The 23,724-nt window shown below is 41.6% G+C and overlaps 1 protein-coding gene across 1 annotated transcript; it reads right to left on the bottom strand.

Moving 5' to 3' along the window:
* Positions 1 to 2,011: 2,011 nt before the first annotated feature.
* On the bottom strand, positions 2,012 to 7,285 carry LOC138768547 (cornifelin homolog). The gene is made up of 4 exons (XM_069946448.1): positions 7,221 to 7,285; positions 4,193 to 4,304; positions 3,785 to 3,921; positions 2,012 to 2,707 (listed from the first exon to the last, which is right to left on the bottom strand). The coding sequence occupies exons 2-4, from the start codon at positions 4,296 to 4,298 to the stop codon at positions 2,615 to 2,617; spliced, it is 336 nt and encodes a 111-aa protein (XP_069802549.1). The 5' UTR covers positions 4,299 to 4,304; positions 7,221 to 7,285; the 3' UTR covers positions 2,012 to 2,614.
* Positions 7,286 to 23,724: the final 16,439 nt, after the last annotated feature.

The following is a 23,724-nucleotide window of genomic DNA, read 5'->3' as shown; positions in this document are numbered from 1 at the left end:
GTAGATCACCACTGATCGGCTAGTTATGCCTTGTCCTGTAGATAGGAGTTGGTTTTTATTATTGGGATAACCCGTTTATCCTAGTGTGAATCATGTTTAATGAAATTAGGTGCATGGCTGATACAGTACATGCTCTCCTGGCCTATCTGCTAAAGTAATTGTATTCCCTGTGAACCAACAGTTCTTAGAACTCAGTATATCACCCATCTGTTATTCCCCTCGGGAAATGTATGTATTTAAATGGAGATTCTCTGAGTGTATCATAACCATCTATCTCTCTATTGTAACAACCTGTAGATAATCAGGACTGGTTGCCAGAAGAATTTTTTTTGCACTTTATGTGGCTTTTATGCATTTTTGTGGCATTTTTCCAGAATATGTTTTAATCACATTGATCATTTGAATTAAAGGGGTATTCCGCTCAAAAATAAGTCTTGATATGTTGAGAAGAACGTACCTATCCATACTCACCCGGTGTCCTTCTATGGTATCTTTGGGTCCTGGCTTATAAACTATTCTGCCTCCATTTCTGAGCCAGTAATTGGTTATGCTCCCACAACGGTTTTCCTGTACCGTTTATTATTTTTTAAATCAGTGTAATGATGGCTGTTGGGACATTATTCTAGTCCAGGTGGGCTGGTTGCCCTTTGGGTGTGTCTGACTTTTTAAGTCCATTAAATTTAAAGATTTTTTTTTACTTTCAGATCAACTGGTTTCACAAAGTTATATCGATTTGTAAATTACTTCTATAAAAAAAAGTCTACCAGTCAGCTGCTGTATGTCCTGCAGGAAGTGGTGTATTCTTTCCAAACCGACACAGTGGTCTCTGCTGCCACCTCTGTTCATGTCAGGAACTGTCCAGAGCAGGAGCAAATCCCCATAGAAAACCTCTTTTGCTCTGGACAGTTCCTGACATGGACAGAGGTGGCAGCAGAGAGCAGTGCGTCAGACTGAAAAGAATACAACACTACCTGGAGGACATACAGCAGCTGATTAAGTACTGGAAGATTTGAGATTTTTAAATAGAAGTAAATTACAAATCCATATAACTCTCTTAAACCAGTTGATTTGAAAGAAAAAAAAATTTTGCCCTTTAATAGGACGGTGAAAAAAAAAAAAGTGTGTGTGAGATGTCCATTGTTTGCAAAAGACGTCCACGAATTGTCATGATCCTTATTTTACCGTCCGTGCAGCACTTCACACAATGGTTCTCCTTTTTTTAAAAAAACAAACAAAAAAAACAAACAAACATGGCTGCTTTCTTTCACAAACAGTATCACCCTGGTCCATGGGTTTTATCTGGTATTGTACCTCAGCTCCATTGAAGCAAATGGGGTTGCAATATGCATAAACGCTCAACTTATGCTCAGGTGAAATACTGATGTTGAAAGAAAGGAACCATGTTTCTCTAATGCTGGTCAACCCCCTTATAGTATTTATCCAGGATTATAAAAACACAAGCAATTTCATTCAAAAACAGCGCCACCCCTGGCCTCAGGCTATGTGTGCTATTGCAGCTCAGTTTCATTGAAGTGAATGGAGCCAAGTTATAATACCACGCGCAACTTGAGAAAAGGGGTGGAGCTGTTTTTAGAAGAAATTTGCGCTTTTTGTCCAATACTGGATAATCCCGACATCCTGAACAATCAGTACTAATCTCGTTATTTGAAGGATTTATCTAGGATTAAATAAATCATAGCTACTCGATTTAGGTTTGGTATTACAGCTCTATAGAAGTGAAGAGAGCCGAGTTGTAATACCACACACAACCTGAGGACATGAGTGGCACTGTTTTTGGAACAAAGTAGTTGTATATATAATTTTTTTTTTTTACTAATCCTTTACAACGTCACATATATACAAGTCGTCTTGACTGATTCAGGCTACATGCAGTCCTATTGATGTAACCTATGTGATGGAGAATACAAGGAACTAATTTTTCATGAAGAGTACAAGGAAGGTGTTTTTTTTTCTATAGTAGTTTGCAAAAAACCACAATTTACTAAATAGACAATTTTTATATAGATATTTTATTAGAATCTTTTTTTATACAGTGCAAATACATAAAGGTATCACAAAAAAAAAATTAACAAAAATAGATTTGCAAACATTTAACACAAGGAAAGTAACTTTTGGTAGATTTTGTATGCAGTGCCGCAATGCTGTCCGATCTCTGGCTGTACAGCTGTGGTGAAACTACAACTCCCAGCATGCCCTGACAGCCTGCGGCTGTCAGGGCATGCTGGGAGTTGTAGTTTTACCACAGCAGGGGAGCCACAGGTGAGACCATTGCGCTGCAGGAGAATGTTACACATGGGTTATATGGAGACAATCCAGGAATTTCGGAATGTTTTCAGACATCCTTATAAATGTGGCTAATGGGATGTAACAAAAGATTTATGGGGGCCTGTGTTGTAGGGTGGAGATCCTATATAATAAAATGCAGCTTCTTCCGCCCAAACTGGAGACTGTGTAAAAGATGGAGTGGTCAGTGGTCACGTCACACCAGCTCCCTCCTCTCCTCCAATCAGACAGGATTTTACAGCATTTCATCTAGTGAATATGTACACAGTCCTTTGATGCTCGGCATGTCTTGAAAAACCTTTGCACAATGTTAACACTTCCTGTCTTTCAGCTCCCGCGCCATTTGACAGAGCGTGCAGGGTCCGCAGAATGTGAGACACACACAGTCATTGCAGATGCTTCCCTGTAATGCAAAATAAGAGATCGTTTAGATAGGGAAATAGGATCCACACACATCCTGTCATCTACCGTATATAGGTTTGTTTTTTGTGTAGTCCCATACAACCCCTTTTTAAATAAAATGTCACCCTGTACATCTACATATAAAGCTGAGCCATTTTGTATATACTTTGCTTTACTGGTTTTCTACCAGTTTTGAGTTATTTTAAAATTCTATTGGTTGCCCCTGGAAACAGACTACAACTTAGCTCAAACTTAGTTGTCAGATGTGTTCTAATAGCTCAGCTCTAACTGTCACTTGGGTTCCCACAATGCTTTGCAGTGAATCAGGAGAATGCTTAATTCAGATTCAGAATTAGAAGGATGAGAAATATTTTATGTGGAGTGTTCCTTTAATGGGATTGCCCCACCCTTTTTACTATTTTAACCTGTCGATCAAACAGATTTTGGGTAAAGTTGTGTGAATGGGTGGCAGGAGGTATCCTTATATTTGGTCAGAGTGCAGGACAAACAAGATACTATAATGGTGAATGGCAGTGGAATAGCTTTTTGGTCAAGTAGTAATGGCAGAGTCAGTCCTGCCCATCAAAAAAAGACGGGTTCCATAGATCCATTAAAGGACAATACCATTTGGTGCAGACTTTGGAGCCAATGTATTGATTGGCAAAATCTGGATATTTAAGCCTTAACCCAGAAATACCCCCACTTAAAGAGGTTATCCAGGCTTAGAAAAACATGGCCGTCTTCTTCCAGGAACAGCACCACTCTTGTCTCCAGTTTGGGAGAAGGTTTTGCAACTCTGTTCTATTGAAGTGAATAGGCCTAATTATAAAACCAGACCCAAACTAGAGACAAGAGTCATTTTAATCCTAGATAATCCCTTAAAAGGTCTGTTTATTACTAGTGTATTATAGAACCCCCCTCTAGTGGCCTTTAATACATAATGTCAGGGTATAGGGGTGGGTTGCAGTTTTAGAAAATCCAAAAAGTCAAAGGTTGCAGATAAAGAAAGCGGAAAGCTCACAATAGATACCACAGATGAATTAGCCAAATAAGAGAAGCTTGTCTAAGAAAAACTTACCGGGATATGATATCTTTCCCTAATGCCTGTCCTCATGGCGAGTACAGTGCCCCCTAGCATTGGCAAGCAGCAGCACTCTCCGAAGTCTGACGCTACTTTACACGCAAGAATGCAAGGAACAAATGTTCCACAAAGACCTAAAAACAAAAGAAGATATATACATTAATGAACTGGCCTGTACAAGCTATATGGAGCATCAGACTTGGGATCTCCAACTATTTGCTCTACTCTTCAAATGAGACCCCCAATGGAAAACATGAAGTCCCATGGGCATCTTAGTACAGTAAGTGTATAGGGTAATTTTTTGCACTCTATTGTTTTGCCCACTTTTATTTCACGTATATAGTACCAATATGGTGGCTATCACCAAGTGTTTAACATTTACAAGAAGAAAAATTCCACACTTACAGATTCCCATGTCTTCGCAACAGTCCATGACCTCGGAGTGCCACTGGCTGCTACTGGTGGCATAGCCTTGCATGGCTTGGGGTTGAGCGCTGATTGGGTAAGACATTGTGATCTGAAAGACAAGAACATACAGTCCGTGAACACACCGTAGCCATAGCATGACAAGTTCGGCATAAGCCACTAATCCCATGGGATAGAACTCTCACAACAACACAGACTTGCTTCCAGGAAGAACCGAGATGTGTTATTACTCCAAGTCCCCAAAGAAGTCTAATTCGGCTTCTTAAGGTCACTGGAATTGCCCCTTGTTTCCATACGTTCTGTTGCTATAGATAAGATGTAAATTAGACGCAGAAAGCTGGTTCTTCCATATTATCATGCCCTATGAATTAGTGAAGAATAAAATGTGTGGTCCTAATGTATGAGTGACTTTGGATAGAGAAGAAACAATCATACGTTCAGTATGTAAGTCCTTCTTTCCAGACTAGGTTTTCACAGTGTATTATATTTCCAGTTGACTATTACTATAATCTGTTATCCGCCAACTCTATCTTATTATAGTTTATTCATGATAAGTATAAGATCCTGTAGACATGGGCAGCGAAGTCAGGTCTATAGAAGAATACGAATGGTAGGGCCACACCTAGTCACCGGTGGAGGAACTAAAGGGGGAGGGAAGGCTGCAGTTACACCTGGCAATGGAAGGAGACAACAGGATAAATAGGAGGGGGGGGGGGGGGAGATTTTGTATTGGGGGCTCACATAGGTATATAGAAGAATCTAAAACCCAGCCCAAACCTCCAGTAATGCACTATAAAATTGGAATTCTGCAGACTATCATGTTGTAATACCTTTTGGGTTGCAAAGTGACCACATTCACTATTATTAGTTGTGCGACAGCTTAATCTTATATTGCGCAGCCACAAGTCTTTGAAAAGCCCTAGGTAGTGTTGAGCAAAGATGCTGAACTGTTCAGGTTGGGCTGAAGAAGTTGAATGCCGTCCTAGGGAGTCCTGGAAAGCATGGATACAGCCTAAAGCTCAAAACTAGCCCTAGGCTAGGGGTAGGAACCAGCTAAATGTTAGGCAGAGAGGTGAGAAGGAGGATTAACCCCCTCTACAATTAAGGGAGCAACAACACTGTGGTTAGCTCTCCCCTTATCTACCTTCTCTTAATAGGGTCCATTCCATTGCCATACATTTAAGTTGGCTGAGCCTGCCAAGTAAGGTGGGAATGGTCAACTCTCTAATGTGTATGGGGTCATCCTGACTTTTCCCCAATATAGGGTTTTTGATAAGAGAAGGAAAAGGCATGTTGGATTTCAGCTCTAATTCTGGGAGAAACAAGCCACTGCCTGAGGAGTCGGACTGGTTTACCCCTCCTCTCTCTCCATTGAGAACACATGAACATTGCTGTGTAGGGGATGAAGAGATGGGGGCTGGACAAATGTTCAGCTAATAAAGGGGCCTCCTTAAGGTTAGGGGGGTAGGGGGTACTAGAAATGATTAGTGAGGTCCCATAGGAGACCACTTCTTCATCTATAGACCACCCAGGTTGACAGATTTCCTACATTCCTGGTTAGTGAAGGATAAAGAAATCTTTCACTTATTAGCCACATAGCATTGAAGGATGAAGAAATCTATGACATATTAGCCACATAGCATCAAAGGATGAAGAAAAGCACGGAAACTGATCACCTATCACCGCCATACGTGGAGCTATTAGCTGAAAATTACCAGCTGCACTAAACCACTGTTTGCCTATTAGCTCCCATGTAATTCCTCATATAGCCAGGGTAAATACAGTAATCCCAGTGACCGGGGCAGGAGGGGAGTGAATGGAAATGGAGGCAAAAGCAAATAAATCATTTTCCAGAAGCATTTACAGGTGGAGTTAACCCCTTCTGAACTGGTGTACACGTAGAACAGAAACGTTCTACAATGTTCCCACTGACCTATTATGTGATTGGACAATGCCGGTGGACTCCATTGATTTCAATGGGGGTGTCCAAATTTTTTCTTATGGTCATGAATAATCTAAATATTTTATGTTAGATATTAATCGTCCTATACACACAGAAACTTATCACTAAAAAGATGATTCATATAGCGGGTATCACCCGGAGATCTTCACATATACTATCTGCATGCAGCTCCTAATGACTCACTAATCTCCCTACAACATGACACTGTGAGAAAACTACTATCACAAGCAACACAATCATTACTAATGGTTTTACCTGCGAATATCCAATGACCATCTATACATATAAATTCACCCAATACCATCTATACATATTAATTCACCCAATACCATCTATACATATAAATTCACCCAATGACTGTCTATACATATAAATTCACCCAATACCATCTATACATATAAATTCACCCAATACCATCTATACATATAAATTCACCCAATACCATCTATACATATACATTTACTCAATGACCATCTATACATATAAAATTCACCCAATGACCATATAAATTCACCCAATAACAGTCTATACATATAAATTCACCCAATGACCTTCTATACATGTAAATTCACTTAATGACTGTCTATAAATTCTCCTTCTCCAGTGAAATATAAACCAGCAAACAGTGAAGACAGATTTATCAAAACTGGTGCAAAAGAGAGTTGCAGAGAGAGAGAGAGAGAGAGAGAGAGAGAGCAACCAATCAGGTTAAAGCTTTTACATTTTTAAACTTAAAATGAATAAAAAAAAAAACTGCTGACATCTGATTGGCTGCTTCAATTTTGATAACTCTGTTCCCAAAGTTTCCAAACTTTTTTTTTTTGCAGAAAATCCACAATCCCTGATCCAGAGTCTTTATCCAGGAATCCATTCATAGCAACTTGTCTTTGCGTTCAATTTCAAAGGGATGGATACATTATATAATAACAAAGGGAGAATTCTCAGTGCAAATAATACAGTCCTGTAAGGAGTCCTATATCCAGTGTATAAAGTGAAGACCAGAGCGATAGGCAGAGGAGAGTGGTCTGAAGAGCTGACACTTACTTGTGCTGCAGAGATGTCTCAGGGAGAGGATGCTGCGGGGTGAGCTTTGACTACTGTGCTCAGGTTAGGCTATTTATACAGACCTGGGAGGATACTGCGGAGTTACATCACCGCCCTGCCTCCATAGAGTTTCCTCACAGTTTTTGTGTCACACTTCTTCTCCTCCTTGTTCTGTGCCAATCACATTCCAGCCGCTCCCTCTGCATCCTGTCACCTTTGCTTATCCCCCCTCCAGGCTGACCCTTCCTTAACCGGTATACCTATTACTTCTGGACACGTAAAACTTGATTTTCTACTTTGTAAGCCAGATGGAGATACAGCGGAGACTTTATCCTAACAGTTTTCCCAATGGTCACCTTGTCGTTATACGGAGAGAGTTACAAGTTCTCTATATACTCATATACATAGTCTGTAGTTAGATAAACTCCATCTTTGCCCTCCAAAAGTTCGTAATTGATGGATAAGTAGAACGGGTCTATTCTAGTGTTATTCCAAAGGGCTAGCCGTAAAAGAGAATTACTTCCGATAAGGTATAGCTCAGGACCATGGAACCTTGGCTCTCCAGCTGTTGCAAAACTACAAATCCCATCATGCCTGATAGTCAAAAACTTTAGTTTTGGCTGTCCAGGCATAATGGGAGTTGTAGTTTTGCAACAGATGGAAAGCCAAGGCTCCCTACGCCTGGTATAGCTGAAGCTACCGCGTTTCCCCCCAAAATAAGACACCCCAGCTAGCCTACAATAAGGCACCCCCACCTTAAACTAAGGCACCCCCTGAAAGTAAGGCACCCACCAAAAGTTAGGCCGCTAACCACTCACCCAACCCAGACCCCCCCCCCCCACTCAACTGATCCCCTTGGGGACTTTGACAACTGGTGCCACAGCTGGTCCATGGCCCCCAGATCTGTCCGCACATCCCAACGCCATGCGGCACCATCACATGTCCTTACGCATGTCCTGACGAACGCTCCGGGTCCTGCTGCTCAGGATGTTGGCGAATATGCCGGGGGGTTCCGAGAGGAGAAAACCAAGGGGGGAGGGAGACACCGGGGGGGGGGGGTCAGAAATAAGACAGTCCCCATTAATAAGACATAGTGCCTCTTTGGGAGGAAAAATTAATATAAGGCAGTGTCTTATTTTCAGGGAAACACGGTATATTCACCACCAATGTTTCTACGGATGGTACAGGACCATGGACGTCTAGTGTAGTCACCAATGTAAAGGAGAAAGAAAATATTCAATAGACTCTGAAAAAGAACTCTCCTAGGATTTGAATACTATATCAGTTTCGATCGCTGTTCTATTCTTATGAAAGCCACAGATGTTCCTATAGAGGCCGAATCCTCGGGAGACCTATTATTACGGGCACAGACGTAGAGGTTTTTACTTGACCGGCTTTATAAGACCCACATCATGATGAATAGCGGAAAAGGTTTCCTTCCCTACCTACATATTACACATCTGAAAAGATCATGGACTGTTCGAGTTCGGCAACAGTCCTGAAAAACATGGATACAGTCAATGAAAATTCCATTAAAATCAATGCACAACGTCCGGAAATAATAGACATTAGCTCATTATTTTGATGGCCATATCAAACAACGGCCAACACTTTTCACTATGAAAAGAATGGTCATTGTTTTAATTGGGAAAAAACGTCCATTCTGGTCATAAAAGGTAGGTTGTGTGAACATAGCCATAAGCTGTATCCATGGTTCCCTGACAGCCATAGGGCGGCATCCAACTTCTCCAGCCAAATGCTGAGTGTTAGGGTTCGAGAATGTTGCCGAATCTGAACAGTCCGCAAGTTTGCTCAACGCTACCGTTGACTATTGTAACCGGATGGGTTTATTTCAGATTGTTAAAGTGTCTTATTCATGTGATAGGAAGGAATGTAGTGTTTTCATGTCTTATTTGTATCTATCTATCTCTCTCCTATCTATCTCTCTCCTATCTATCTCCTATCTATCTCCTATCTATCTCCTATCTATCTATCTATCTATCTATCTATCTATCTATCCATCTATCTTAGCTGGCTGTGTAAGTGGGATTGGTTTGTATTTAGCTATGTGCATGGGAATAGGTAGATGTATTGTTATGTCAACTGTTCGGCCATAAACCTCCCCAGTAGTGTCAACATTGGAGGACACAGTTGTTGTTATTGCCCAAATGCATGTAGCTGAAATTGAACAACCACATTTTGCTTGATAAACATGTACAAAGCCTGGGAAACTTCCATTCATGGTCATCAGTGGTCTACATAGACATTTCTGGAAGCACATCACCCCCCACCCAAACTTACTATAAAGATCGGGGGTATGTAGCTTCTAGTCAGCCTCAGCTGGGACCATGGATGGAAGGTGCCCAGCACCCTGTCATCGAGCAAAATGGGTGTATATTAGTCCATAATATACAATGGGGCTCCCCATTTCATTGTGGAAGGAACATCTATGCATCTGTACCATCTGTAACTGCAGCTAAGTATTGTTTTCTGTAATAAACCTCTTATTTTTCTATAATTCTGTGTGGTTATAGCCTTCTCAGACTATTATCAAAAGCAACCGGTTACATAATGGTGTCAGAAGTGGGATAATAGTCCAGGAATTGCTATAACTATATAATAGAAATATAATGTATGTGTTAGCTGAGATGTGTAGTTGTGGGGTAGATGACAAAGCGAGTCCAGTCCCCTGGTGGGTGTATAGTTCGCGACCCTGGGCACCCAGCACTCGAGATGGTGACACCATTTCAGCTGACAGACCCCAGTCGGCTGGTGGTGCCTTGTTATGTTTCTTGAATGGCGGAAGACCGCAGCAGATGTGGGATGGATCTGTCTGCTGGCGCGAATTGAGAGAGACATACAAGAAAAAGAAGTGAAGCAAGTGGGCTTCATGGATGTGGAGATTGTAGGGTGGGAGCAGGCTCCTCACCAGGTTTTGGCCAATGAGTGGCCGCAGTGTGTTGGTTTATAGGTTTGAAATAAATCATTTTAAGAGTTTGAGAGATGTGAAACCTGTAGTAATGTGTTTGCAAAGAGGATGAGTAGAGGTTGTGTGTTATTGGCAGGTAAGAATGGATGTTATTGTTTTACCGGTATTGGAACGACGAATGTGTAAAAGATAACAGTGTGATAGTGAAAAGTGTAACTTCCAGCCTTAAATGAAGGCTTGTATATTTGTGTTGTAATGGCTTGTATATGACGGTGCATGTGTATTTGCACTGCAGAAAAGTTTTTCTATCTCTGTAATTAGGAGAGCAGAGTGAGCAGCAGCTTGTCAGGTAACAGTCTGTGTTCAGCCCCTGAAGCTGATGTATGGCTTATATTATTAGCATGGAGTTGGTGGAGTTTTAAGTGTAAATATTACTAGATATTCACATTTGAAACAAATGAAGATCATGAATATATTAGCTAGAAAGATATCAAGGTGGTTTGTATGTGATTGTATTATAAATCCTTAGAATATCTGACTTTGTGTTTTGAACAGTATGCCATTCTGGAGAGCAGGGTGCAGACAGATACCCCTGCTTAGTAATATCTATACTTGTAGAGTCTAGATTTATAATGGTTTGTGGGAGTAATGAAGTTCTGTGACCACCCTGAGTGTTACAATTAAGTTTTGGACTGTATAGGAAGTTTTTGCAATTCTAGAGTTAACTTATATTGACATCTTTTTAGTTGGGCCTATTTTGTGTTTGAGAGCTATAGACTTAAACTCTGTGCAAAGTGTTGTACTCTGTCCATTGTTTTAGTGTTTGTATTTTCTGTATGTGGACCAGTCAGATAAAGGTTAATCTGATGGAACATGATGACTTCATGGGATTATTTAATCTATGATATAACTAATAAGTCTGTGTTTTATCTGCAGGTTCTTGGAGTATTGCTATATATAGTATGTGTATAACCTGGGATGTAATGGATATCCTTTAACATTAATTTAAATCCACGTGGTAACAAATTGGCCAAATGTCAGTACTTTTGTATTGTGTACATGTTGTGTTTTCCTTATTGTTTTGTATTCTGCAGCTGTTGAGAGAACAGAAGTGAAGAGACACCCCCTGCTTATGTTTTTCTTCCCCCAATTACAACTAATGATTTGTTTGTTTGCAGGAGTAAGTGGCCGTCCTAGCAGAGAAGCCATGTTTGGTATCACCTGTTGAGTCCTGGCCAGAGTAAAACTTAATGTTCTTTTTTGTAGTACTACCCACATGTGTTGTTTGGGTATACTGGGGATTGTAGTTCAGTGAGACACCAGACTGAATAAAAATGCGCATTTAGGTTTTTGGTTTTTGTTTGGAGCTCCAGTTAGAGTTGATAAGAACTCTTTTGTTTTTGTTTTTTTTGGAAGTGACTTTTGCGCTTCCTGTGAGACTGTTGTGAATGGGCCCATGTATGTCTATTGTTTGTCTGTAGTGCCATATGTTATATGTTTCTAAACGTTTGCGCAGCGATTTTGAACTCAGCTGAAAGCAATAGAGTGATCTATTTAGATCATTCTATGAGCTGCATGTATAGTTGTATTACCTGTATGGATGGATGGTTAAAGACGAACACCCCACATGATTTAATGAAAATGTATATATGATATGATCTAAAATGTGATGTACTTAATTGAATCAAATTGGACAGATGGTAAAAGAAAGTTGACATGTTTTATACTCCCTCTTGCTATAACAGAAGTATATACTTTTATTGATATGGATGAGATATCTGAAATATGAGCCTCATAGTATTTAGCAATAAGAGTAGAATGACTAGAGACATATAGGAGGACAATGTGTGTTTATCTTGTTTGTTCTAGAACAGAAATCCTCAGGTGCTGACTGGGCAATGTTACTACAAGAAGGTGTTGGATTGACAAAATTAGAGTGTGACATTTGTTACTTTTGTTTCATTCATTTAATGAAGGGGTGGTGAAGAACAAACAAAGAGATACAAGAGCCACCAAGGACGCTGCAAGTCATGATATTCTGCTCTTGTGTGACTGAGACTGAGTTGCTGAGCCCACCCCATACAGCTTGAATGTTTATCTGCTATGGTCTGTCTCTAACTCCATCTTCAGAGGAAGTGCAGAGGAGCCTGAAGAGGCGACAACCTGAGATGACTGTCTGCCAAGGTGCCAAGATGCCAAGATGATGGAGAAAGATGGCCCTCACCCGGCACAACACTGCCACAGAAAGGGGCTCTAGAGTCTGCACCTCCAGCCATATCTGCAACCCCCCTGACCTGAGAGAGAGGAGGGGGAAGGACTGAGACAGACCAATCAACTTGCAAAGACATCTATAAAGAGAGACATTTACGAACTAAAGAGGAATTTTTTCAGTGCTATGACTGATAATCCAGCACACCAGTCCTTTCCAGTTTTGGTTTTTAGCCCAGTCAGTGCCGAGGTAATTTCTGTGATAGACAAATAAGAAATAGTGAAATACACTATTTGTCCTACAGCAACCTCATGTCCATTATGGACCAAGGGGTGGGAAGTGTCATTACTTATATGTACTTATATGTCATGGTCTCAAGCTTAGCTAGTTTATTACACAAAGGTTTAGAAACAGGAGGTGAAGTATAAAATGAAGAGAATAGTATGTGAATAATTACATGTTCAAATGAGGATGATACCAAATCTATGACATCACAAATAATGTTTTGTAACTTCCTTAAATCACATCAATAAGACAAGGGGTGGAGTGTAACCGGATGGGTTTATTTCAGATTGTTAAAGTGTCTTATTCATGTGATAGGAAGGAATGTAGTGTTTTCATGTCTTATTTGTATCTATCTATCTCTCTCCTATCTATCTCTCTCCTATCTATCTCCTATCTATCTCCTATCTATCTCCTATCTATCTCCTATCTATCTATCTATCTATCTATCTATCTATCTATCTATCTATCTATCTATCTATCTATCCATCTATCTTAGCTGGCTGTGTAAGTGGGATTGGTTTGTATTTAGCTATGTGCATGGGAATAGGTAGATGTATTGTTATGTCAACTGTTCGGCCATAAACCTCCCCAGTAGTGTCAACATTGGAGGACACAGTTGTTGTTATTGCCCAAATGCATGTAGCTGAAATTGAACAACCACATTTTGCTTGATAAACATGTACAAAGCCTGGGAAACTTCCATTCATGGTCATCAGTGGTCTACATAGACATTTCTGGAAGCACATCACCCCCCACCCAAACTTACTATAAAGATCGGGGGTATGTAGCTTCTAGTCAGCCTCAGCTGGGACCATGGATGGAAGGTGCCCAGCACCCTGTCATCGAGCAAAATGGGTGTATATTAGTCCATAATATACAATGGGGCTCCCCATTTCATTGTGGAAGGAACATCTATGCATCTGTACCATCTGTAACTGCAGCTAAGTATTGTTTTCTGTAATAAACCTCTTATTTTCCTATAAATCTGTGTGGTTATAGCCTTCTCCGACTATTATCAAAAGCAATCGGTTACAACTATGTAAAGCTATGTTCACCAGCCGGTGGCAAAACTATAACTCCCATCATGCCCTAAAGCATAAAGGATGGAGATTATTCTGATCCTGGCGGTATAGTCTTCTAGATGCCACAGTCAAATACTACAACAGAATTGTGTTTTTTAGAGGGGGTCTGTCTCTCTCATCCTGGTGTTCCCCCCACAACATGGTCACAGGGGGCTAAGAAGGTGGCATGGCAGGCGGCTGGGGCTAATACTGCTACAAGTATATCCTGCCAGATGCAGGGTGCACAGGGACCATCACAACACTATGGGGGAGACTGATCAGACTGGTGTAAACTGGCTCAGTTGCCCCTAGAAACCAATCAGATTCCACCTTTCATTTTTCAAAGAGTCTGTGAGGAATGAAAGGTGGAATCTGATTGGTTGCTAGGGGCAACTGAGACAGTTTAACTTTACACCATGGTTGATAAATCTCCCTCTATATGCTTCAAAAATGTATATATCTTTTTTTTAAATTCATTTTTTGAACATTCACATCCATAAACTACTTTAAAGCAAAACATATTTTTAAATATTAAAAAATTATCTTATGTCCCATAAAATGGAGTAAAAAGTGATTAAAAGTGTACCCCAAAAAAGTACCAACAAAAAATAATATATCCTGGAAAAAAAAAAAAAAAAAAAAAAAAAAAAAAAGTGGCTTTATTAAAAGTGGTAACTGAACCGATATAAGCATCCTATCACCGTAATCACCAGCCCAAAGGCTTACATGTGGTTTATGCTATGGGTTGAATAGGCCGTTGCCTGGAAACGCTGTAGCAGTATAGGGTTAAACATAGAGCTCTTTTCACCACTAGGACCTCCCATGAGGCTCTCTAAATGGATTCATGGTTGCACAATAAACTTCATTAGTGTTTTCCCTTAATTCAGACCATAGAATGTAAAAGAAAGAGCGAGGGGTAATTACGGGACTGTAAAGAATGGTGTGGAATTTCTTGACTTACAGGAAAGCCAAGCTGCATGACACGATTCCTGGAGGGGCAATGCCAACAGTGCTATGTTCACACAACATACGGACAGCGGCCATTGTTTGGCACTCAAACACAACGGCCATTGTTGCATTTAATATTGCATTGAAATGAATCGACAATGGCTGGAAATAATTGACGTCAATTATTTCAACGGCCATAGCAAAGAACAGCTGTTGTTCAATACATTGTGTGAACAACGGCCACTGTTTGCATTGACTTCAATGCACCACATTTTTAATGACAAGAACGGATCTTGTTTTAATTGCAAACAATGGCCGTTTTTGTCATAAAAAAAAAAAAAAAAGTGTGTTGTGTGAACGTAGCCATTCTGCCGAAACAGCTGTTATATAATGCTAACTACACACGGAACGACTGTTGTTTTTACGGCGTGGGGACATGGTCTTAAAGTGTACCTGTCATGACAGACCGCTGCCGGATCAGTTCGGAAGTTCAGATCACCATGGTTATGAATATGCCATGAGGCTATGTTCACACTACGTAAAAGTACAACGCCAACAACGGCATTACTTTATGCAGTGTGGAACATTGCCTCTTGTTCTATGGGATCTTGGCCAGAGTGTATACACATTGTATACGCTCCGACCGGGATCCTGTGCGGCGCCGCAAAGAACTGACATGTCAGTTTTCTGCGGCCGCAATTCAGTAAATTGCGCCCATAGGAAACCCTGTCAGTTCACACAATGAAGCAAACGGCTCCGGCCGCTTGCTTCATCGTGTCCTATGGGGAGTTCTGATGCAGGCGTGCGCTGATGCGCCCGCATCAGAACACTACGGGCTTAAAAGATCATCCGGTTGGTACTGCAGTACCAGCCGGGATGATCTTTGCAGAGACCGGCCGTTCCGTGACCGGGCCAGGTCACGGAGCGGCCCGTCTCTTACATAGTGTGAACATAGCCTGAGACTGTAATGTACCTGACCCAATTTGGGTGTGCATTAAGATCTTATGTCGTCTTTGAGTTTATGGAGACCTGAACTTGGAAAACATGGATACGACCATAGGCTGTATCCATGTTTTTGGGACCCCCTAGGGCTGCATCCAACTTCTGCAGCTGAGGGTAATTAAATGCTGCAGGCTCAGGTTTGGATAAACCAAGTGTGCTCGAGGTTCACTCATCTCTACTGAGGGCTGATCGATATCTCTCCTGCCCTCCCCATAGCCATAGAGGCTAATCACAGCTGAATATCCATGTCTCCTGTACAGACAGACCGCTCTAGTCCTAGAACATTAGGATTCCAACATGGCCGACCCTTTTCTCCACTAACCTCATCTGTGGAGGGAGGGTCAGGAGGCCACCATACACTGACATTTGGCTGACGTATTCTGAGGTGTGCTCTGTTTGCATCCACTTCTGCTTTAAAAAATAAATAAATAATAAACTGCCAAAAACAACATTAGTGACTTTACCGTTTTAGATGTAAATTTATGGCTGGACAAATGACAATGACTGTCTGTAACATAAGCTATTGTGTGTTACACTAATATCAACCCCTTCTAAATGAAAGACGTACTGTATGTGTTGGATGGGGAAGGATGCCAGTTGTTTAACCAACTAGATGCTGTGGTCAATACCAACTGTGGAATCTAAGGAGTTCTCTGATAAGCGCTAGTTCTGTCAGGGGTTTGAGTGACACCCTTGAAACACAATAACAGGGTGCTGGTTGGTTGTCATGCCAGCCTGAGACCTTTTGAAGGTCTTCTTGGCTGCCATGTCAGCTCTACTATTATAGCCTGGCATAGACAGTCAGTAATAGTGATCACTAAAATGAGAGTTCACTGCATAGTGTTGCAGTGTACTGTATAAGCGATCAAAGTCTTACAGGAAAACAAATAAAAAATGTAAAAATATGTTCTTATGATATAACAATCTCCCTAATACATATGTTATCGCTATGTACAGAAACTGAAATATAATGATATTTATCCCACTTGAACACAGTCGCATCTCTAAAAACATGATTGTGACTTTTCAACAAGCCCTATTACCCCAAGCGATTATCGGCCTAAATACCTTAACTTGCCCCAAGGGTAAAATATAACTTGATCGCCAACTTTAATAAAGTCAGTGCCACCGACGAAACTAGTCAGCAAGCAGGCAATGGCTATTTTAATGTAGTTAGCTCTAGGGGTACGATTATTTCTCTCTAGTTCTTACGGACAATAACCAGCGTTATTACAGACCACTGCAGCATGTTGTAGTACTAACAGGCCAATATTGCGGTATATACCGCTCGCCGTAACAGATAGCGATTCGGGCAAGCACGCCTGTGCACCCACTCTATCGCTGTATACTACAACCCAGCAGTGACCTGACTGTGATCAGTGGTGTACCTGTATACGCAAAAGACAGTTTTGGTTACTACTATACTTAGAGAGAGTAACCATCGTTGCATATTTATCTGCGATATAGCTCACAACTTATTCCTCGTAGCGCCGGCTGGCAGAGGATAGTTGTAGTCACTACTATTTCCAAAAGCTATAACGCACCTTGTCTGTCAGCCACTAGTTCATACCTATATACGGCAGTGTATACTGATCATTAACTGCACCCTACACAGGGACAGGTATCGAACTGGTACCATTAGTACACCAATATCTCTAGCTGGTGGACGCACCTCTAGAAGAATATTGAAGGTTAAGTACACCACCAAGGATCAATAACGCGATCATCTACAAACGACTCCTAGCACTACTACTTTTAATTAACACTGTATATACACTTTACATGGGTTATTTTTACATGCAATTAAATAAAAAGTTATATTTTACCCTTGGGGCAGGTTAAGGTATTTAGCCTTCGGCCAATTAGTTGAACAATATGGAATTACGGCGGAGATTTCAAGAGGAATCCGCACGATGGTCTCCTCTTGGAGTTCCGCCTGCCTCATTGACTGTGATATTATGAAGCTCAATCCACCGTCTGCCCAAAGAATTTCCATCCAAATTGTGTGGTGTGCACATACCCTAATAGAGCCTTTACTGTTGTTGTAATTGAACAGAACCGCAGAATAAAGTAAATATGTTTGTCTCTCAAAATTGTGTCATTGTTCGGGATTTTTATTCCATTTTTCCTGGTTTTGCACTATATTGTATAAAACCTGAAGGGTGCCAATAAAAAGTGCAAATTGTTCATTGAAAGGGTTAAAGAACCATTGGGCCCAAGCTAAAAAAAGAAAAGCTTGGTTGGAATATTCTCAGGAAGCTTGTGTTTCCAAGACCCTGTCAATTGGTTGTCAGAGCAGCGGATAACACCACTTTCCAGGAACAATAGGAGACTAATGGATTTTTTTTGCAGTAAGACAATTCGTGTTGACTTTACTTTTGTTGTGTTTTTTTTTCTTTTTTTTGGGGGGGGGGGGGGGGATGGGAGTGGAAAACCTTTTCTTCTCTATTCAAGAGGACTAGAGAGGTCAATAATAATAATAATAATAATAATAATAATAAAAGCAATAAAAAAACAAAAAGGGGGACTGGAGGGGTCAATGTGATTTAGATGCTTCCAATTATCTTTTTTTTTTTTTACAAGGTGTCTCAGGCGGCTTTGAGGTCCATATTAAAAGGGGTACTCCATTCAGGACCCCTTTTTTCACAATGCCCAGGGAGGGGCCGGGTGAAAGTAATAACATCTACTTACCTCCTTGGCTCCATTTCTGCCACCCAAATTCTGACTATTTGGCCCCCAGTGTCTGACCACTTCCTGGACTTGAGACATGCCATGGCAGCAGAAACACTGTCTGACATGTTGTCATTCATTGGTGGGCCCCCAGGATCATTTCCACTGGTGGGCCCCAGATACCCCAGTCCGACACTGCAACCAACCCTGCACCTTCCATAACCAGCCAAACAATCGTTCAGACGACCGTTATTTCTCCCTCCTTTGCCATAGACCCACAGCAATAACTATAGCCAAACAGTTTATTAATCTGTGTTATTTGGATGTACAGTATTTTGAAATATTTATATTTATAGAAAAAAAGGGCTGTAAAATAGACTATGTGAGAAGGAAGGGCTGTTTATATCGGCATTTTTCTAAGAATGGCCTAAAAACTTGTGTGTGCATAGGGGGAGATTTATCAAACATGGTGTAAAGTGAAACTGGCTCAGTTGCCCCTAGCAACCAATCAGATTCCACCTTTCATTCCTCACAGACTCTTTGGAAAATGAAAGGTGGAATCTGATTGGTTGCTAGGGGCAACTGAGCCAGTGTCACTTTACACCATGTTTGATAAATCTGTCTCCGAGAGGTCTGCTGTGTTCCTTATCAGCGCTCGTATATCCCTTTTATAGATCATAGCCAACGTCATTCAGATAATGATCACTATTGTATTTTTATGAAGCTATGTGACTGTTCTTACTTTTACATTTTGTTTACTCAATAACATTTTTGTCTTCTAAACACGTGCTCAATCATGGTGCATCCTGGAAAACTAAAATGACTTCTCCCCCAGTACAGGGACGGGGACTTTGGTTTCAAAATGCTGCCCCTGTAGACCTCAATGCAAGTCTCTGCCGTTGTAATAAACTTGTGTTACTTGGATTTGCTGTTGAGTGACAAAAGCTCCAGCCCTTAAAAGGGTGCTCCAGAAAAAAATATTTTTCTTTCAAATCAACTGGTTTCAGAAAGGTATATAGATTTATAATTGAAGTCTTCCAGTACTTATCAGCTGCTGTATGTCCTAAAGGAAGGGGTGTATTCTTTTCAGTCTGACACAGTGCTCTCTGCTGCCACCTCTGTTCAAGACAGGGGCTGTCCAGAGCAGGAGAGGTTTTCTATGGGATTTGCTGCTGCTCTGGACAGTTCCTGATATGGACAGAGGTGGCAGCAGAGAGCAGACTGAAAAGAATACACGGCTTCCTGCAGGGCATACAGCAGCTGACTGGAGATTTTTAAATAGAAGTAATTTACACATCTATACAGCTTTCTAAAACCAGTTGATTTGAAAGAAGAAAAACAATTAGATGGATAGCTCCTTTAAGTTTCTTGGTAGTTTTCACAGTTTTTTTGTTTTGTTTTATGCTTTGGATTAATATCATGCATGTTATATCTAGATCTCACTCTTTTGATGCCCGTAGATTTACTGCTAGGATTGTTTAATGGTTAAAGCAAATGTACCGCTTCCCACTTCCGTGTAATAAGAGCGGTGGCAGCAGACGGCCGCTGACTTCAGATCTAAGGATCATCTGGGCTGCCCTTCCCGCAGCTCCCTGCTTGCTGTCTGTGTGTAATAGCATAGACAGCGGATGGGGAAGAAAGGGGAAGCGAGCGCTGACCTGACAGGTAGGCGCTTGCTTCCTCCTGGAAATCGTGCTATGTAATACGGCCTTAAGGAGGTATTCCGCTCAAACATAACTTTTGATATGTTGCTGTCCATGGTGAGACTAACAATTCCTTCCATACTTGTTATTTTCTATTCAGTCTCCTTCCTCCAGTTCTGAGCTGCTGTTTTCTGCTGAAGACACACAAAAAAAATCTGCGTGCGAGCTTTTCTCTCTGTCTCCCCCTACCCCTCTCTTCTGAGACAGCACTGAATGGCTTTATCTGCAACATTGTAATTTCTTTGTAATGCTGGGAGCATTATTCTGAGGTCAAGTTGCCATGAACTGTGATTAACCCTGTGATTACAAAGAAGCTACAATGTTGCAGATAAAGCCAGTCAAGGACTTGTTTACATCAGCTGTCTCAGAAGGGAGGGGGAGACAGAGAGAAAAGATTTTTATGTTTTCAGCAGAAAGCAGCAGCTCAGAACTGGGAGAAGGAGACTGAATAGATAACAACAAGTATAGAAGGAATTGTTGGTCTCACCATGGGCAGCAACATATAAAAGTTATGTTTGAGCGGGATACCCCTTTAAGGCTGCGTTGAAACTATGGGGCCTATTCCACCGGATGATTACCGTTCGCATAATCATTAATGATAAACGATCTCAAATGACTGCTATTGCGAACGACCTGAAATTGTTCACCCATTTACACGGAATGATGATCGTTACTTACAATCGTTCTTGCTGTCATCTTGTTGTCACTACTGCGAATGACTGGACATCTTATTCCATGCGAACAATTTGCGAACGAGCAACAATAAAAATAGGTCCAGGTCTTATTGAGCGATCAACGATTTCTCGTTCATCGTTTAATAATTAACTGCTATTCAACCGAACAATTATCGCTTCGTTCCGATTTAACAATTATCCGGACGATAATCGTCCCGTAGAATAGGGCCCTATATAATTCAAAGCCTGATTGTGTGAACACACCCTGAGGGTATAAACCCACACACCGTATATGCAGCGTATTTACTGCTGCGATACGCAGCAAACTCGCAGCATATTAGATCTAAATAACTGAACACAGCATCAAATCTGTACCAACAAATCTGCTGCGTATTTGTTGCGTATCTGCTGCATATACGGCGTGTGGGTTTATACCCTGAAGAAACATGTGCGTCTATGGTCAGCTTTAGCCATTGCCTGGGGATATTTCTTTCCTATGTGCGTGCCTCGCCCGCACACCCGTGAATTGATTCGAGAAGGCTGCCCCCTTCTCTTTGTGAAGCCTAGTCACGCCTGTGTTCCACACCTAATCACTTGCTCATGGCTCTTTGAGGCTACACAGCTACCGCTTTCATAGATGGCCCAGCTCCGTCCGGCCGACATGTGACGCTGCAACAGCTATGGGACAAGCGGCCATTGATTTCGTTTGTCCATACCATGTCGCGTGCCACATGGGCTTTGAGGCTGTGTAGATTCTATGGGTCATGACTGGACGCAATGGCACGTAACCAGAGTCATCTTTTCCGATACCTTATAAATAGATTCTTGAAGCCTTCAGATAGGGTTTGTTTTCATAGTTTAGGCTGTGGTTCTCGGCTTTGCATTTCATCAAAACACAAACCTGTAAAACAGGTAAAGGAGTCTCAGTGAGACAGACTATGGAGAGTCATGTAGAAGGTCATGTGTTCTATGAATGAGGGGCACTGGGGAAATGTGGGGGGGTTGGTAGCCCATCATAACATATGGTATGGCCCATAATGCTGGGCCTCTGGAGCGTCACTCCTCACAATGAATACATGAGGTGGTGAGTGTTCTGGTATTGGGAATTCCCTGGATGCATCATAGATACTGAAGGGCTCATGACCGGCTGGGATTATACATAATAAGTTATTGCTATGATTCAAGTCAGAATGTTAAAGTGTAACTGTCTTAAGAGACATGTGAGGGAAATCCAAGTGCCGGGACCCTTAAAGGGGTTGTCCAGCGAAAATCTTTTTCTTTCAAATCAACTGGTTTCAGAAAATTACATAGATTTGTAATTTACTTCTATTTAAAAATCTCAAGTCTTCCCATACTTATCAATTGCTGTATGTCCTGCAGCAAGAGTTCTTTTCAGTCATACACAAAGCTCTCTGCTGCCACCTCTGTCCATGTCAGGAATTGTTCAGATCATGAATGGTTTTCTATAGGAATTTGCTACTGCTATGGCCAGTTCCTGACATGGACAGAGGTGGCAGCAGAGAGCACTGTGTATGACTGAAAAGAAAACACCATTTCCAGCAGGACATACAGCAACTGATAAGTATGGGAAAACTTGATATTTTTAAAATAAAAGTAAATTACAAATCTGTATAATTTTCTGAAACAATTTGATTTGAAAGAAAAAGATTTTCGCTGGACAACCCCTTTAAGATAGATAACACCCCTGTGTTTTCTAAGAGGAGGGAAAGGCTGTGGCTTATTTCTCCACGAACAAAGGGGTTTGGTCAGTGATTTTCACCAGTCCTTTTACATGTAACAATCTTCGGCTATTCATGGCCGCAAGCAAGTGGCGGTTGGCACGAGTCGCCTTCAGCAGAAAAGAAACATTCAGCTGTTTGCTTCTCCCGCTTGTTCTATTGATCGGTGAGGGATCCACTATCTGGATCTCTACTAATAAAAAACATTTGACAAGACACTTCAAGGTGGTATTCCCATCAAAGACCACATCTAGCCTCAGAATTGGGGACCCCTACCAGCCTGGTATAGCAGCCACTAGTCCTGGCAGAGAATGAACTGACAGCGACTGCCTCACCAGTCACCATCTTAGGCCTTTATGGCACAGGACCCCAGTTCTGGAAACGGGCAGACATCTCAGAGGTGGAACCTGCATCTATGTCCAGAACTGCGGTCCCTTCATCTCCATCCTGCCAGTGTGGTGGTCTCTGGCCAATGCCATAAATCCCCAACATCGGAGTGCCCCTTTAAGTTGTACATATATGACCCTTGAAATACTGTCTTTATTTCAGGCCTCAGTGACAGACATTGTATTGTACTGGAGATACACTGACGGCATCTTCTTCTTACAGAAAGGCAAGGAATCCGATACACAGAGGTTTACTGATAACTTACTGTCAATTCCTGGTACTCACCAGCCCCAACTCGCCATTGCTGCCCCACTCTCTTTCTCTGGATGCCGCCATGTTGCTTTCTTCTTCAAGGCTGCTTCTGTTGTGTCCCATAGTGGGCGCACGCGTGCCCTCTCTGTTCTTTATACTGGTTGTATAAGTAACCAAAACCTGCCAGGGCTCAGCTTCTCTTATTTAAAGGGGGTTATCCAGCTCTACAAAAACATGGCCACTTTCTTCCAGAGACAGCCCCACTCTTGTCTCCAGCTTGGGCGGGGTTTTCTTGTTCAGTTCCATTGAAGTGAATAGAGCTTAACTGCAAACCGCACCTGAACGTATTGTCTCTGAAAGAAAGTGGCCATGTTTTTGTAGCACTGGATAACCCCTTTAAGGCTGCCCCACCCATTATCTGACATTTCAGCAGTTTTGTTGTATACCACAGCAATGGTCGGTTTGTAGGTTCATGTGTTACCTGTAACCTTGTTCCGGCTTCTAATCCCGCTACTTGAACTATTTGAGCTCTGCTACATCATCAGCTTGTAAAGTGATTAACCTGTGCTGATCTCCTGCTGTGAGCTCAGGCTGCTATCCCCTGCTCCTCCCTCCTCCTGTGGATTACCTGGCCTGCTGACCATG

Source organism: Dendropsophus ebraccatus, chromosome 12 (genome assembly GCF_027789765.1).
Source record: "Dendropsophus ebraccatus isolate aDenEbr1 chromosome 12, aDenEbr1.pat, whole genome shotgun sequence".
NCBI lineage: Eukaryota > Metazoa > Chordata > Amphibia > Anura > Hylidae > Dendropsophus > Dendropsophus ebraccatus.
The sequence above is the reverse complement of the archived record's forward strand: the minus strand, read 5'-3'. Positions and strand labels throughout refer to the sequence as shown.